The sequence below is a fragment of the Perca flavescens genome, chromosome 8, assembly GCF_004354835.1.
Source record: "Perca flavescens isolate YP-PL-M2 chromosome 8, PFLA_1.0, whole genome shotgun sequence".
Taxonomy (NCBI): Eukaryota; Metazoa; Chordata; class Actinopteri; order Perciformes; family Percidae; genus Perca; species Perca flavescens.
The window spans coordinates 31,106,776-31,122,963 of NC_041338.1; the positions used below are offsets into that span (position 1 = coordinate 31,106,776).

The following is a 16,188-nucleotide window of genomic DNA, read 5'->3' on the forward strand; positions in this document are numbered from 1 at the left end:
GTCAAAATCTCTCTCTAAGGGGCTCAGCTGTGAGCAGCAGGGCTCCGGTAAAAATGTGCACATCTCTGCATCTTGAGAAACAGCTGGTGGTGCTGTTTTTAAATGAGGATTAATAGCCTCACATCAAAGAAAGAGGCTACTGACCAATGAACACATCTGCTTCCTGTGAAAAAGTCAGCAAGAGTAGCAGTAATGGTGACGGCTTTGTTAAACAAGAGGTAAGTCTGTGTATAGTGGAAGTGATTTAAAGCAGTTATTTGAGTTGGTGTCTGTAAACTCCTGGCACAAAGTGAAAAGTACCGCCGAGTCTTCTGGGTCAAATTCAACCCGCCATTATCTCAGTGTCATCCACACAGTCGACACTGTAACGTTCCCATCAGGAGGCCGGTGATTGGTGCTGCCTGTCAGACAGTCCTGCAGATTTATACCGGCAGACCCTGATGCCCCCCCCCCCCCCCACAAGTCGTTCATTAGGCATCTGAACAAAGTCTCCGTGTTCTCTCTGGATTGTGGGAACATCACAGCTACAGTATGTGTTAGTATTGGGTCATTTTTGGGTCATTTTTATTTCTACAGCCCAAAATCAGGGCTTTACGATATGTAGGCTAGCATGTGACACCCTCTACCCTCAGACCCTGGCTTGGATCAAGCAACATACGTGTTATTGTATACAGTCTACAGTACACTATAACTTGTAAGATGTTATATTAGAAGTAAGATTGGGGCCAGGCAACAATGCAGTATTGTCATGTTGTCCTTCAGTAGAATTATATTACCAATATAATGGTGGAAGGAGTACTCAAATCCTTTAAAAGTTAAAGTACCAATACAACAATCTAAAAATACACCATTACAAGTTCTGTATTCAAAATCATACTCTAGTAAAAGTACAGACGTATTATCAGCAAAATCTTTTTTTAAAAAGGAGACTGCCCTCCCCTGAAAAACGCAATAAATGATCTATATTGTATGTCGTATGGTTTGGAAGACTCAAAGTCCTTGTTCCGTGGTACAATGTGCAGTAAAACATAACTGCAACAGACCAAAACAACGTAGGCTAGTTGAATTATTGCTGGTAAAATAGTTTTAAAACAGCCTAATTATACAACATAAAGGACTAAGATAAAGTACTTCAAAGTAATTAAGGTTATCATTTTTTTTTTTTAACCTTCCACTCCTCACTGCTGGTTGCCTGTAATTACTAACTGGGCAAAGCCTTCATGCTCCAGACCCACAGGGGTCCCAACAGCTCCAGAATCATTATGTCAGATGGTATGTAATAATACGGTCTTGTAGATGGTCTAGTGTCAAAGTTTGCATAGTGTAAATACCTGAATAGATTTGTTATTGTCCAATTCACTGGTTGGAAGGGAGGAACCCACCGCTCATGTTTGCCCTGTGGCCTCCTTGTGAATCTTGGGATTGTCAGTGAAAGAATCTAAGATATTCTTCTGCTTCTCTTATTAGCCAGATGTCTAAAATGTCAGTGAAAGTATTTCTGGACATGGACAGCTCTGAGAATAACTTCCACTGTCGCTGGTCAGTCCTGTAGCTGCTGCTACTGCCATCTTATGGTCATTGCTTCAAACATCTGAAGGCAAGACTTGTTTCCTTTAAACCTCAGCATCTGCTACACAGAAAGTAGCTTCGCCTACAGCAAACAGGTGTGAAAAGAAATACAGCAACTCTGGGAATTAAGTGTAAGTGTGTGTATATATATATATATGGATGAAGAGCTCTTAACAGCAGCGTGGAGGCTGTGTGAGCATGCATGCTAATCATTCTGGTCTTGTGAAAAGATTTAAGATATTTTTGGGGAAAACTTAAAGACATATCCCCAAGGAACAGCAACATATTGCATCTTTGATTAATAACAGAAGTGGCATTAGGAAAAAACCTTAATCTCTGTAAAAGCTATGGGTTATCAGCAAAAATAAGCAAGAACTGAAAAATGGAGTCTTGTAGGGGATGTTCCCATGCTTTGTTGATTTTCTCCTCGTCTCTAGCAGAACGCATGTTAACGGTTACAAATAAAGTGACAAGAAAATAAGGGCAACTCTTTATTTTAAGCCCCCCACGCCCCACTTTTAAGCATTTATAACAAACATTTGATAATTCCTTTATAAAAACCATCATGTTGTGAGCAGATTTAACTGCTTATTAATGTATTTGTCAACAACAATAACTCCCATCGGCACCCATAAGTGGAGGCTGGTGTATAAACAAATAATGGACAATATAGTAAAACAGAGTTGTATGAGAGGTTATAATTGTTAACACCATGTACGTACATCAATAAGCACTTAAAAATGGCTATTATGGTGTGATATAAAGGATTTATTAAACATTTGTATACTGCTCATAAATGCTAAATAAGGTGACTTAAAGTCAAGTGCAGCAAATGAACAAATGAAGCTCTCTATGTCTAAAATTGAGGAAAACCAACGGCCAGAAATAAAAAAAAAAAATATATAAGGCAGATTTGAATAAAAAAAAAAAAAAAAAAAAACACGGCACATTTAACTGTAGATATTTGTAAATATGTAACCAACCTGCAGATAGATTAATACAACTAATACCTCTTTAAATGACAAAAAACACAGTAGGTTGTTTTTGACAGATGGCGTTTATTCTCACCAAGGCATCTGACATTAGAATCGCTACAGAGTCCGCCACTTGGGAATGGCTTCTAAAACTCCGAGTGAGAACACCCAGGCTATGTGGAACAGGGACAGCATTTAAACAAAATCAAGAAAAACAAAACTAACCGTAGGCCAGTAAACACAATCTGCCACCTCATTGGAGGAAAAGCATTAAAGCTCGTCAGTCTTCCTTCCAACTCAGGTCTTCTCGGCTCTCGTGTGAGACTGCTCAGATCGTGGTCCCGCAAAACTAACATTCAGTCAGACTTCATTTTTAATACGTTGTTTACATACATCAGATACGTGCTTCGATAATGCCTACAACTGTTGTTTCACCGAACATTCAAAAGTGACAGCTCACAATCGCGACAGACACATCGGTTACATCAGGGAGACCGCGGGTGTCTCAAGGAAGGCCCCACAAGGATCAGAACTGGGAGACAGATGTGGTTAGGCTCACAACACGGGCAGAGTCTGAAGGCCTGTCCTCTCCAAAAACAAAAAAGATACCATTATATATATATATATATATATATATATATATATATATATATATATATATATATATATATATATATATATATATATACACACACACACACACACACACACATAGACATTGCTCGGTACTGAGCGGACCTCACCCGGAGTCCATGACAAGAAGCCCTCTTATGGGGTTGAGAGAAGGAGGTGAGCACACAACTTAGCAGCATGGGCACTAGACGACGACTCAGAAGTGTAGATTCAGTGAGTGTTAACTGCAATATGTGAAGAGTGAACATACAATTTTACATACGATGAAATAAGTGTAGAATACCCTCAAACGCTGAACCTGATCACATTTACGAAGAATTAAGTGCATCTCAAAGACTAATTGTGTCGGTTTTCACAAGTGCTCAATAGTTAAAGGAATAGTTTGACATTTTGGGAAATACACTTATTCTCTTTATTACAGAAGCAGATGAGAAGACTAACTAGGGCTGACTTAAGGTAATAAAAGCACCTCCCACCTCTTGTAGCTGCTGCAGTAGTGGGCCAATCACACGTCACATTAAATCGAAGAACGCTTGCAGTGATTGGTTGTGAGCAAAACCATACAAAGTCATTTTTTTCTAGCTTTGGGCTAGAAGTTAGATTTTCTTACCGTTGGACAGAGCGAGACTAGCAGTTTTTTCCCTTTTCCAGTCGCTATGCTAAACTAAACTAAGCTAAGCTAAGCAGCTGCTGGCTGTAGCCTTATTTTAAAACCGACTGATATGAGCAAAGACGACAAGTTTGCCCAATTTTGGTCGCGGATCTTAAAATAGCCGCAGAAACTGAGGGGCACAAAAGCAGGAAAAGTTAAGGGGTGATTTGTCTTTTTCACATTGGGGGGGAGAAGGGGGGTGGGGGGGGCATTGGTTCTGCTTACATTGCAGAGAAATAATCCAGGTTGCGAAGACCAGCTACCAACCCGTTAGCTCTGCCACACTTTTCTCCTCTAAACGCGTCGTCCTGTCCAGTTTCTTTTCTAATGTAACTCTGCTAGCCTTTTCCTGGGTAATTATGTGCCCGCAGGTGTACTTTATCCTGGCACAGAGCTGAGCAGCAGAGATATTTTCTCTGTGTGTGAGACATGTTCAACTCTTAAATAAACATCTTGTGAGTACAGGTTCTGATCATGAGCCACGGTGACGTAACGTCTCCAGTGCAAAAGAGAAAAATATGAGTTTATCCTGCAAAGAGTCATTAACAATACGGTGAACTATGAGAATTACGACTTTCTGAGCACACAGAGTCTAAGAAAAGAATGACTGTGCTAGTTTCTGAGAGGAGATTACTTTCCTGTTGGCCCAGACATAAACGTTACATGGCGTGGAGAGTATGTGTTTTAGGAGTCAGCACTGGGCTTGAGAAGTTAAGGGTCAAAGTGCAGGGCAGCAGCATCAAAAGATGCCCGTAGTGTCCTTTCAGAGCGTTCAGTTACTGGCCACCTCGTCTGCATTGTCAACCGCCTCTAAAGTGCTGTCCAGTCCACCACGTGCACGCCAGATCTTCACAGTCCGGTCACTGGAAGACAGGAACACAAAACCGTGAGAAAGAGCAAAATTAGTATCCATATGCAAACAGATAGCAAGTCACCAGGTTTGATGCTACGTAATCTTCCAGATCTAGTTCAGACTTGTTCCAAAACTGAAATATAATTACATGACAATGACAAGTGAAGCAGGACATTAGTACCAGAATCTTAAAAATGTATGCTAAATCTAACTGACAGCCATGGAAAGGGTGTGTTGGTGTGTGTCTGGTTGTTGGGAGACTCACTCAGAGGCGGTGAACAGGTGGCTGCTGTTGGTAGAGATGCCGTTGATGGGGCTCTCGTGGCCCTTCAGCTCCCCCAGAGTCCCCAGTGTGTCCGTGTGCCACAGCTTGAGCACCCCACCTCTGCAGCCGCTCAGCAGGGCCGGGGACCCGGGGACAACACCCAGCGCACAAACCCAGTCACGGTGGGCGTTAGGGACTTGCTGTTGGAGAGAAGGAATGAAGGTTTTTTTAAATGATGAAAAGGATTTCAACAATATACTGTCATCTGTAATTTAAATTAGAGAAATTAGTTTCATATTTTATTTTCATCTTTTTATGTTTTTTTTTTTATTGCCTTGTGTTTATTTTATAGGTTTTCTTAATGGATTTTCATGTGTTGTGTAAAGCACTCCGAGTTGCCTTGTTGATGATACACAAATTAACTTACAAATGAATTCAGAACTGTGCATCGAATCAAATACCAAAACAAATATTTCATTGCATCAGTCTCCTCGATCTATATTTGCAATGTATGTATACAGTTTATCTACCATCTTCTATTTTTATTTTATTATTAAACCTTTATTTAACCAGGAAAATCCCATTGAGATTAAAAACCTCTTTTTCAAGGGAGTCCTGGCCAAGAAGCAGCAAAAGAGTTACAAACATACAATACAATTACATTATGAAAAACAGTTACAAAGGATCAACTCAAGTGGACTTAAAAGCGTTCAATGAAAGTAATTCAGTCAATTTCCAGTCTTTTTACAACATGTTCCATGTGTGTGGGGTTGCTGAGTGAACAAAAGCACTTTTTCCCAGTTCTGTACGGACAAGTGGAACAGCGAGCAACAAAAGATCATTTGAACGCAAACAGTGAGAGCCAACACTCCTCCGTGAGATTAAGTTACAGATGTAGGAAGGCAAAAGACCAAGCATGGCCTTATAAATGAAGGTATACCAGTGACCCAGCCTTCTGGAGGACAAAGAAGGCCATCCCATTCTATCATCATCCAGTACCTGCAGCAGGTCTTTGCGGTCCAGGTCCCACTTCTTGATGCCGTTGTCTCGAGAGCCGCTGAAGAAAATGTCCCCCTGGACCACCAGTGACTCGATGCCATCATAATGGGGAGGTTCAAAGTTGTGTGTGGGGCCGATGCTCCCCAACGAGCCTTCAGTCACGTCAAACAGCTGCAACAGCCAGAACACGCCATGTTAAAGGCATGTTACAGATACAGTGATTTGTTATTGGGTGACATGTCATGTAATGTAATGAATCATACCCTACGTCATTATCAAGATTTTTTGTTTTTTAAGATTTTTTTGGGCATTTTAGGCCCTTATTACACAGGACAGCTGAATACGTGAAAGGGGAGAGAGAGGGGGAATGACACGCAGCAAAAGGGCCACTGGTTGGAGCCGAACCTGCGGACGCTGCGACAAAGACTCAGCCTTTGTAAATGGGGCGCACGCTCCAACAGGTGAACTATCCAGGCGCCCCGATAATCATAGTTACATTTATTGGCTTTCTTAGACAGGGCTCACTAGAAACATTAAAGAGATAGTTTTTTTTTTTTTTGATATGAAGTATTTCAGTATGAGCTACTTCTCCATAGTCACTGTATTACATACAGTAGATGGCGGTCGGCGAGCCCCCCAGTTTGGAGGAGCAGGCAGGAGTGCCGACACAGTGCCTAAGCAATTCACTGCTGTGGTCAGGGGCAGCAGCAAAATGCATTTTAGCCACCTAAATATTAGTATATTAGTATAATATACTTTAATATTAGTTTCAGTATCAGTTTAACCGCTTTACCTTGTTTCGTCAGACAGCCCTTTATGACGGGGAACTCAAGCCGCTATATCCATATATGCTTTCTACAAAGTCACCTGACTCCTTTGACAAAAACAGTCATTTTACCATTACAGAACTCCGGAGTTGCTGGTCTAATGCTGCCTCGATCGGTTAGTTTATTTGTGTTATTGTACGACTTTGGTGTTTTAAAAGAGTTAGTTTGAATTCACCAAACTCACACAGTAACACAACAAAATTACAATAAGTTTGGATGCTGCCCACGCTGCCTTTGTCCACAGCAGAACATTGCTTAGCTTCCGTGTCGGTACTCCTATCCGCTTTCCCAAACTGGGGGCGTGCCAACCGGCGTCTACTGTAGGTAACACTGACTATGGATAAGTACCTCATACAGCCCCACTTAAAAAAATCCGATCTATCCCTTTAAGAGCATGTGCTGGGTGTAAATACAGACAGACAAACACACCTTGATGTAGTGGTCCTTGGACCCGGTGATCACCAGGTCTTGGTTGTTTCCAGACTGATCCACAGTCAGACACATCACCGGACCGAGGTGACCAGTAAGTTTCCCTGTGGATGCAAACCTGACAGAGAGGGGAACGTCACGTCAAAAATAAATGATATTAAAATCAAATACCAGGTTTTAAATACGGGGTTACTTCATAAATAATTCACCCATGTTAAAAAAAAACTGACTTGGGTAAACAAAGTTTATGAACTGAGTTCGGAGCATTTCATCTTAGTGCATATTGATTTAAAGTTATTTCAATCATCCAGACTGCTGATTATAAAATGTTTTTACTTTCTAAGAGGAACAATTCATCAAAACGTATACTAGCTGGCTGTAAATAATGGATGACAGCTTTGGATTGGATGCCTGTCAGGTTTCACATTGAATCGTAATGAAATTGGGCGGTAAATTAACTCAAGGTGTGTGTTATGCATCTGAAAATGTTGAAGTGGTATCAGAATGCAGTAAAAATGCAGAGAATGATCAACTGTTAGCATTGTATCATATAAGACTTTAATACACAATGGTGTTTTTACATTTTCTTCCAGTAAAAATGCAATCTGTAATCTTTATCTGTAATGCTACTGTATGCTGAGTGTAATCTACAAATAACACAAGTATGTTCTTTGATCTAACAAAGTGAGACAATGTTAATAGTCAACAAGCCTTGAATTTCAAATTAAGTAAATGGTAATAATGTTGAAAATAGTTTCCTAATTTTCCATCCACATTTAGCATTAATATCAAAGTAAATTGGAGCCTGACAGGAAAAGAATTTGATCTGTTGGTAGAGTTATAAGAAAAAAAACAAAAAAAAAAACTCATTTAAAGTCATTCTCTGGGATAATTCGCCGTGACAATCCATCCAACAGTTGTGAAGACATCTCACTATAGATCAAAGAAACTGCCATCCCAAAACCACTAAACCGGCTAAAAAAATAAAAACAAAAAACCCACATACATTCAGTTGCCAAAAGCCCAAATGATCAATGTGCAGTATCACTGTCTGAGTTTTCTCTGACGAGGTATTTCAATTCAGCCCCTCTGCTTACCTTCGAAGATCCCAGACTCTGACGGAGTTTCCGGCGGCGGCGTACAGAACCGTCCCGTTGGGGTTGAGAGCGATCTGGTTGATCTGGTTCTCTCCTGCTGGGATGGTGACCGTCCGGCTGGTGTTAGACGCACAGACATCCCCAACAGTAACCTGACCAGAGGACCTGGAGACACATGGAGGACACGTGAATGAATCTGGAGAGGAATTCCCACACTCACCCAGACATTATGGATATAGGTGCGACTTTCAAATTTACGTGACATTAGTCCACATTTGTTACTTGTGATCTTGTCAAGAAACGGTTACTTTAAAAAAAATCTATTATTTAATTTACATTAAAGACGTGGAGGTGGAGCTGAAGCATACTGCTATGTGTAAATTTACATTTAGGTATTAGCTTCTTTTAAGATTTTTGGAACTTTGGAAATCATAGTACTAAAAGAGCACTTGGAGAGCGCAGACCTCCACCAAGACCGCCGCACTCACGTTAGTATCCGGATGCACTTGGCCGAGTCCCGGATGTCCCAGACTTTGATGTAGGAGGTGGAGACAGTGAAGACCAAACTGGAGCTGTAGCGGACTGACACCACGTTGTTGGGATGACCAGCCAGGGACATTATCTCCTGACCAGTCACCAGATTCCACACCTTACAGGTCCGGTCTGCAAGAAGACACACAGTCTATCATCTCCATTTGTTACATATTCAGGAATGCAGGGAAGATGCTGAGAAGAGGAGGCCAAAACCGGAGCAACAGAGTGGAGCTCTGCAGCGAGGCATAATGATAACAAAACAAAAATTACAAAGAGAAGTGGTTTTATCTGAAAAAATAAATAAGAAGCTATGGGGATACATGATAATTTAAATCTTCAATCTAGTTGATTGCCAATATATTTACCTCCATTCATCATCATAAAAAGCTCCTTCACCATTAGAGTTTTACTGTATGTACGATGTCATTTTATCCCATCACCTCATTTATCCACACACTGGGCATATGACAATCTTAATTAATACCTGTCAGGTTTTATTTGCTGTTATATGAAAGCATAACAGCTTGTCAAAGTGTAATAAAGAGTGAAGAGGTGAGGGAAGGTAGGAGGGAGGGAGGGAGGATTGTGGGTATTAACCTTTGGATCCAGTGAAGAGAAGGTCATCAGTGCAGTCGACACAGAGAACAGCTTTGCTGTGTCCCTCTGCCACGTGGACGCACTGCAACGTCGCAGACCGACTGCTTTTAGTGGGTGGCACCGGGTTAATGACGCCCCTGGAGAAAAAAAAACACACACACACACACACATACACACATACACTCGTCAATAGGTGCAGCGTGGACATAACATGGTCTAATAATCTGAGTGCAGCTCAGATATAAATCACACCCACACAACCAGTCATGTACAGCATGCAGCTCTCATGACTGATTAGCACGATGCTGCGAATCAAAAATAGAAAGTGGTGACAGAACAGTCCAAAGAATAATGAGACAGTTGTGAACAGAGTCACCCTTAGTGTGTTGAAGACAAGAAAAGAGTCCATAATACCCCTGCACCATCAGAAGCTTTTCCAGCCCATAATAAATAAAAAAAATTAATAAAAAACCCCCGAGGAGACAAAGACAGATGATCATTTGAAACCAGCGGTGTCGGATCATCAGGGACTGCAAGTTCTAAAGCATCACAAAACCCACATCGATCACTAATTGGCTGGTCATGTTGACAAATTGGCATCTGATAGTGTAATTGTACAATCGCTACTCTCTAACTGTAGCTATTAGCATCAGCGGAGCAGCAAGATGAGGTGATGGTGTACCACAGATCCAGACGTCGATATTTAGGAGTTTTCAATGAATGAGGTTTAAAAGAAGTGTTGTGCAGAATAAAAGGCTCACTGAAATAAAAAATAAAAAAACAGCTCATGAAGAGATTATTGAGGGTTTAGGCTCAATAGCAGTAATACGCTTAACAAAATGACACTGTTTGGGTTTATTGTAATTACCTATTTGTTATAGAAAGGACATGCATTTATTGGTTTTAACCCCAGACACTGTTCGTGTCTGCTAAATGTAGTGTTTTGTGCCAGGACACCACAGCAGAGTGGGACAAAACCACTGAGAGAGCAGCTTGATAAAACGCTTGTTTTTCATCAGAAAAAATATGAAATCCATACAGCGTGTGTCTGCGGTCCCCTGTACACCAGAAGTGAATTTTTAGTAAACCTTGTGGCAGAGAAAATAAAAAAAATAAAAAGTTAAAACGTTGTACTTGGGTGGATTGGTGAGAGGAGGGGAAACAGAAGGCAGGATGTGGTTGCAGGACAGGTGGAGGCATCGATTCGTCCTGGAGAGGAAGAGGACCCGATATACCTGATTATACCTGATTGGCTACTGAATTAAACACTAATTACTTCCTGTTCTTATCAAGTTCCTTATCCTTAATCATTCTTAATCATTCTGTGTTGGGTACAACTTCACTTCAAGAAGAGCTATTTCTAGCGTGAGCCTATGTATTATGATACAGTAAGTTGGGAAATAAGGCAGGAATTTGACAAAAGTGACCGATTTTGGAGTGCAATGTTCCTACTCATACTCAGCATCTTTTCCAAACTCTAATGTGACTCTCTTGCAGGCTTGTTTCAATTTTGCTTATCTCTAGTTCTTACTTATCCTGTAAGACGTTTGCAGTACGCCCCAGATACCCTGTCATACGGCTAAACGCAGCAACGTGGTTACTGGGACAAGCGGTAGCAGAGCGAGGACGAGGCAGGCTGCTCTTCTGGTTCCCGATGACTGGGCTGTGGAGGAAGACAGTAGGGCTGCCAATTAAGCTGCAGCAGCATAACAAAAGTGTGTGCTATGCTGTTTACACACTATTTGCAGGAGTGTGGGAGGACTACATGGAGACAGAAGGGAGATGCATATGCAGCATTCACGTCATATGGGAACAACCACCAGGACTGGAACACGTCTAGTGTGTTCAGATTCATCTGAACCATCTGAAGCCCTAAAGAAGACATTACTGAGGTTTCCTGTTCTATGTGAAAGATCCTGCCTCAGTGGAGTTCCACAGAAAACATTCCTTAGTACATTTCACAGCAGTCTATTCAAAAGGTCTTTTTGTTTTTATCTAAAAGCCTAACACATCCCAGAGATTTCATAGCCTAGTTTCAGTTTCAAATTGAATTCAAATTCAAGACAACTTTATCTATACAGCCCAAAATTACATCAAAAAACGCCCTCTATCCTCAAGACCCTTGACCCTCCTTCAATGTTGTCAAGCTAATGCGTTTGTTTTGAAGGCTTTTCACTGTAACAAGAGAAAAGAAATTTGGACACAATTATTGTAATAAAAATAATACCAAGACGAATTTAACACTAACAAAATGCACCGTATATAAAAAAACATCTATCAGCAGCTTAAATCAAACTGAAGCCGTAATGCACCAGAAAATAAAATGGTCGTATGGATGAAAATTGAATAAACTACTTAGATACTTTTCACATCTAGCCTGGGTGGTGGCAGAGTAACTGATATGTTGTAGCCAAAAGGGTTCCTGTAAGTTCCTCTGGTGAGTCCTTGTAGCCTAGTGGTCAACACATACCGTGGAATTACAGCGTCCCTGGTTCAGTTCGGCTCAGGAGCTCTTGTTATTTTCCTTCTTTCTTCATGATTCTGGTCTGTCTCCACAATTAATCTAAAAACAATCTATCAATAAAAAAGGTAAACCTCCAAACTGAAAAGGAATAAAAGCTTTATCCTCCTCAATCACAAAATGCCATGTAATATAACTTGTATTTTGTCTGTTGTATGCCACTTAATAAATCACTCTACACTGTGATGGAGACCTTTGAATGCATAACCAGACAGACAATCGGCGTAGTGTTGGTAACCACTGGAAATCTGAGATTGCATAGTGCCATATGACATGAATGCAGCAATATTCAGTACGGTCAGTGTGCGAGCGTATCGACCCGATGCACTCACACGCTGACCATGCGTGTCAGAGTGCAGAGTGAATGTTAAGTAAATTTTGCTTTGAGTTGGAAAATAGCTGATATCTGTAAAGCACAGAGGTAAACATGCCAACAAATGCTTAAAAATAATACAACTTAAGTAAAAATGATGAAACTTAATTAACTATTAGACTTAAGTAACTGTTCTCAATAGTATCAACACAAAAATACAATTCAGTTATCAATTTATAAAAGTAATCTCGGTCTTCCAGTGTTATATTTTGTAAGACAGGAAACGTTTTAAACATTTACATACAAGTTATCAACACATTATCATTTTTCAGCAGATGCAAAGCCAAATTTATCAGAGCAGTTTACTCTGCACATTCTTTCATTTCAGTCTCACTCACAAATATCTACTGACAAGACAAAGAAAGGGAAAGGACAGAGATTTCCTCAATAAATAAAAATGTGTATCACAAATAGATCAGCAGCAGAGGGGTTGATTAGCAAGTTGAACACTGAATTTGAGTCAAACTACTCAATAAAGAGACTTCCAAGTTAGGTAGGAACGTTATGACTTGAAATTCAGCAAAGAACTTGGCAAGTTAAAGGTAATCACACCAGGCGCAGAGCATTTTTGATTTAGTTGAGACCACATGCTTCTTCAAATCAGGAAACCAAGATGAGAGAAATTAGTAGAGTTGAAGTTATTTTTGCTTTTTTCGGCTTTGCAGCCACAACGTCAGCAACAAGCTCTTACTGTTTAATCTCCTTGACCTTTGCCCTGTCAGCCGCTGCTTGTGCCTTGTTATAGGTCTTCCTGCGAGAAAACGGGGAAGGCTCTGGCGATGGCTTTTCCATCCCTGACGAAGTTCTGGATCCAGAACTGATTGTTTCAGTTTCATAAAGTTATCCACAGACAACATAAAAGACAGTGTACAAAAAAATAATGATAAAACAACAGAAGGATGTGAAACGAGCATAAAATAACAGCAACAATGAAGAGATTAGCATGCAGTACACACAGAAACACGTTACCTGATATTTAAAGTCCCAAAACAGTGGTGGTTCTTCGACAAGCTCATGTTTAACTACTGAGGACTGATTTTGTGCTACACTAAAATATAGTTATATTACTTTATTTGCTGTTGGATCACAGTAAGCAAAGTCAGTCAGTCTTTTTTTATTTTATTTTTGAAGCAAGGCCTTTCACAAGCCAGGTAAAGCAGTCTGGTTAGTATTTTGCTTTCAGTGTGTAACTGAGCTGCATTACGGAATAAAAAAGGCCGTTTTTGCAGGGTATGTAATAAATAAGCCATACAAATGTTAATATTGTCTCCTCTTTACATGCTTTTACTTCAAAGGACTCATCAGTTGGAGGAAGGTATGGCTGTTTGATGTAAGGATGCTCATGAATAATGTGAAACAAAATTAACTAAAGCAGAGGATGGAGCAGCAACATCAAACATGCAGGAAGGAAGTAGTAATTATTATTGTGTTAGCAAGAGAGTGCCGCGCCTGGACTTACATGCTGCCCATTTTAGAGGAAAAGCCGGGAGAGAGAGCTGTGTAGTCCCTGACTGATGAGCCCGATGACTCCATGTCTCCTCCCCCGTCCGGTGTTTCAGCTAACGGCAGCATTGGACTGGAGAAGTCTGCGGTGGGTGGGTCGGCGGCTGAGTCACTGTTTGCGTACAGCAACTCCATCTGAGTGGTGGTCCTCCTACGAGCCTGAGGAGAACAGGTAAGAAAGAAATTAAGAAAAGAAGTCATTTAGAAAACACTGGTGTCTGCGGAGAATACGGCAGAGACACATTGGAATACCTTATTTCTTGTTTTGGTCTCGCCGCAAAGTTTCATGAGATCTGACGTCAAGGTGCTAAAGGGGATACAGAGTTTTAGATGTCATTTGTAAAAATACACAGCACATAACAGAAAAGATACAATGTAACATTAAATATAATCTTATAATACAAACCTATAACAAACAAATCCTATAACAAAAAAAAAGAGAAAGGCAACATCCAAATAAAATAATGTAACAACATTAACATAAAGTGTAAGATAACATAAAAGTTAAACATGATAAAATAAACATTTACATGAACAAGACATACATACAATAACCCTACACAACGTAACAACAAAGACAAACAAAATAATAAACAAACAAAAGAAATAATATAATAATATAACAAAAGAAGAATATAACACAAACATTAAATAATGCATAATATAATATATAACATAATATAAACGTATCATAAGATTAAAAATACTTACTTTCCCTCTGCAGAAGGGCTCTGGGCAGACTCATCACTGCTGCTATCATCCCCATTTTCTGCCAAATGAGATCAGTGAATAATATTAAGAGTTGATAGAAAACCCTAAGATCACTGCTTATGACTTTCTAAAACGGTTCTTAGCAAGTACACTTTTCCTACGGCTAAGTAATGTATCCTTTTGCTCAATTTCACCAAAGGGTGATGCAATTTTGTTTACTTCATTATTTGTTTTTACAGAGGTCAAAATGGATGAAGAAAAGATGAACAAGGGAAGCAGATGAGGGCGATTTCAGCGCGGCGCCATGCTGTTTTATTGACAAACTGAAATTTGGTCCTCACTGGATGGGAAAGGGTCAGAGGTCAGAGAGTGGCCAGGTGGGGAGGGTTAAAAGAGAGCTGTGTATATGAGACAACAAGGTGGAGGAGTCATTAGTGTTGCTCCTGATGGGGTCCGCTGACCTACAGGGTCCGACAAAGCTAAAATATCCACGTTGTATGGTTCCTGTGGAAGGGTCTTTTGTTAGCAGGATGCTAAAGCATGGAGGCTGTAGCACAGGGTGAGCTAGGAGGACGAGGTAGAGTGTATCCAGACGAGGGGAAGGGAAGGGAGAGGTCAGCAGACGGATGGAGGGAAGCCTTGGTTGCATTGCACCTCATGCACCTGTTCCATGTTATGTTTAGTTAGTTTTCAAAGTGCAAAAGGAAGGAACCATGCATTCATAACACCGATAAGAGTCTAATGTGGTTTCACTTACCAGCCGGGACGTTACCTAGTTCTGTGTAAACATAAGACAACAAAAAAAAAAGGAAAATTTGGGGGGGAACAGAAAAAAGGCAACGCACAAATCAAAAACACTGTCCCCCGAAATTCTAAAAAAAATAAAAATAAAGTGCAGCTACTGTAAACAGAGCATCCTACTGAAGAGAGGCTGGCAAACATACTTTTGCATTTACAACACAAAAAGTTGTAGAAATGTGGTGGTAAGAAATTCAGTAAAATAAACTGTAATTTTTTTGCAAACACTTTTAGGAATTTATATTATAGTAACATAACAGACGTTAACAGTGGGATTATGTGCCAGTTGGACAATAATTAGGCCAGCTTTTATTCAGCAGAAGGCAACAGGCGAGAGCATGTCATTAGAACCCAATCATGCAACTGACCAGTAACCCAGTACACTTCTTGAAAGGCCAAATGCTTTGCAACTCACGCGTGGAAATGGTAAATTTACAGTTTTTAACAGAACTGTTGTGGGAGAGAAACAAAACCATCGACCCACAATAAAATCTTAATCCCAGTTTTCCTTGACATGATATTAATGAGACTTCTAGGAGGTGTGCTGGGTTAAACCAGGGGTCTGGTCCGGGTTTTTGGTCCTCATCTTCACTTCAATCTCAACCCAAACAAACGCTGTCGTTACCTTGCAGCGCATTCCCCAGCAGGGCATCCAGCTCAGGGTTGAACTCGGCCTTCTCCTTCAGCATGTGAAAGAGCAGCTGGTTCTGTGTGGCGCTGGTGATCTCCGTCTGCTTCAGCCGCCCCTCCATCACCTTCACCTGAGACTCCCTCTGGGCTGCCTGGAGACCCTGAAGAGGTCAGACCGCAGACATACAATATTGATGTTATTGTTCACTGTCCATCTCAAATT

At 40.6% G+C, this 16,188-nt stretch overlaps 1 protein-coding gene across 7 annotated transcripts in view; it reads right to left on the reverse strand.

Annotated features, from left to right (window-relative positions):
* Positions 1–2,607: 2,607 nt before the first annotated feature.
* Positions 2,608–16,188, reverse strand: part of kif21a (kinesin family member 21A) — a 54,565-nt gene continuing 40,984 nt past the window's right edge. The window contains exons 22-37 of one of the 7 annotated variants that reach the window (XR_003693127.1): positions 15,961–16,126; positions 15,295–15,315; positions 14,538–14,595; positions 14,079–14,133; positions 13,783–13,985; positions 13,015–13,140; positions 10,961–11,092; positions 10,564–10,638; positions 9,430–9,566; positions 8,787–8,961; positions 8,299–8,463; positions 7,202–7,319; positions 5,946–6,116; positions 4,947–5,146; positions 3,287–4,691; positions 2,608–3,124 (exon numbers count right to left, since the gene is read on the reverse strand). Coding sequence is in view for 6 of the 7 variants with exons in the window: in XM_028584316.1 (XP_028440117.1) it covers positions 4,601–4,691; positions 4,947–5,146; positions 5,946–6,116; positions 7,202–7,319; positions 8,299–8,463; positions 8,787–8,961; positions 9,430–9,566; positions 10,564–10,638; positions 10,961–11,092; positions 13,015–13,140; positions 13,783–13,985; positions 14,079–14,133; positions 14,538–14,595; positions 15,295–15,315; positions 15,961–16,126 (1,893 nt within the window). In the remaining variant the exon portion in view is untranslated. Of the gene's footprint in view, positions 3,125–3,241; positions 4,692–4,946; positions 5,147–5,945; positions 6,117–7,201; positions 7,320–8,298; positions 8,464–8,786; positions 8,962–9,429; positions 9,567–10,563; positions 10,639–10,960; positions 11,093–13,014; positions 13,141–13,782; positions 13,986–14,078; positions 14,134–14,537; positions 14,596–15,294; positions 15,316–15,960; positions 16,127–16,188 lie in introns of those variants that run through there. The other 6 variants (XM_028584316.1, XM_028584318.1, XM_028584320.1 and 3 more) reach the window with 6 other exon arrangements.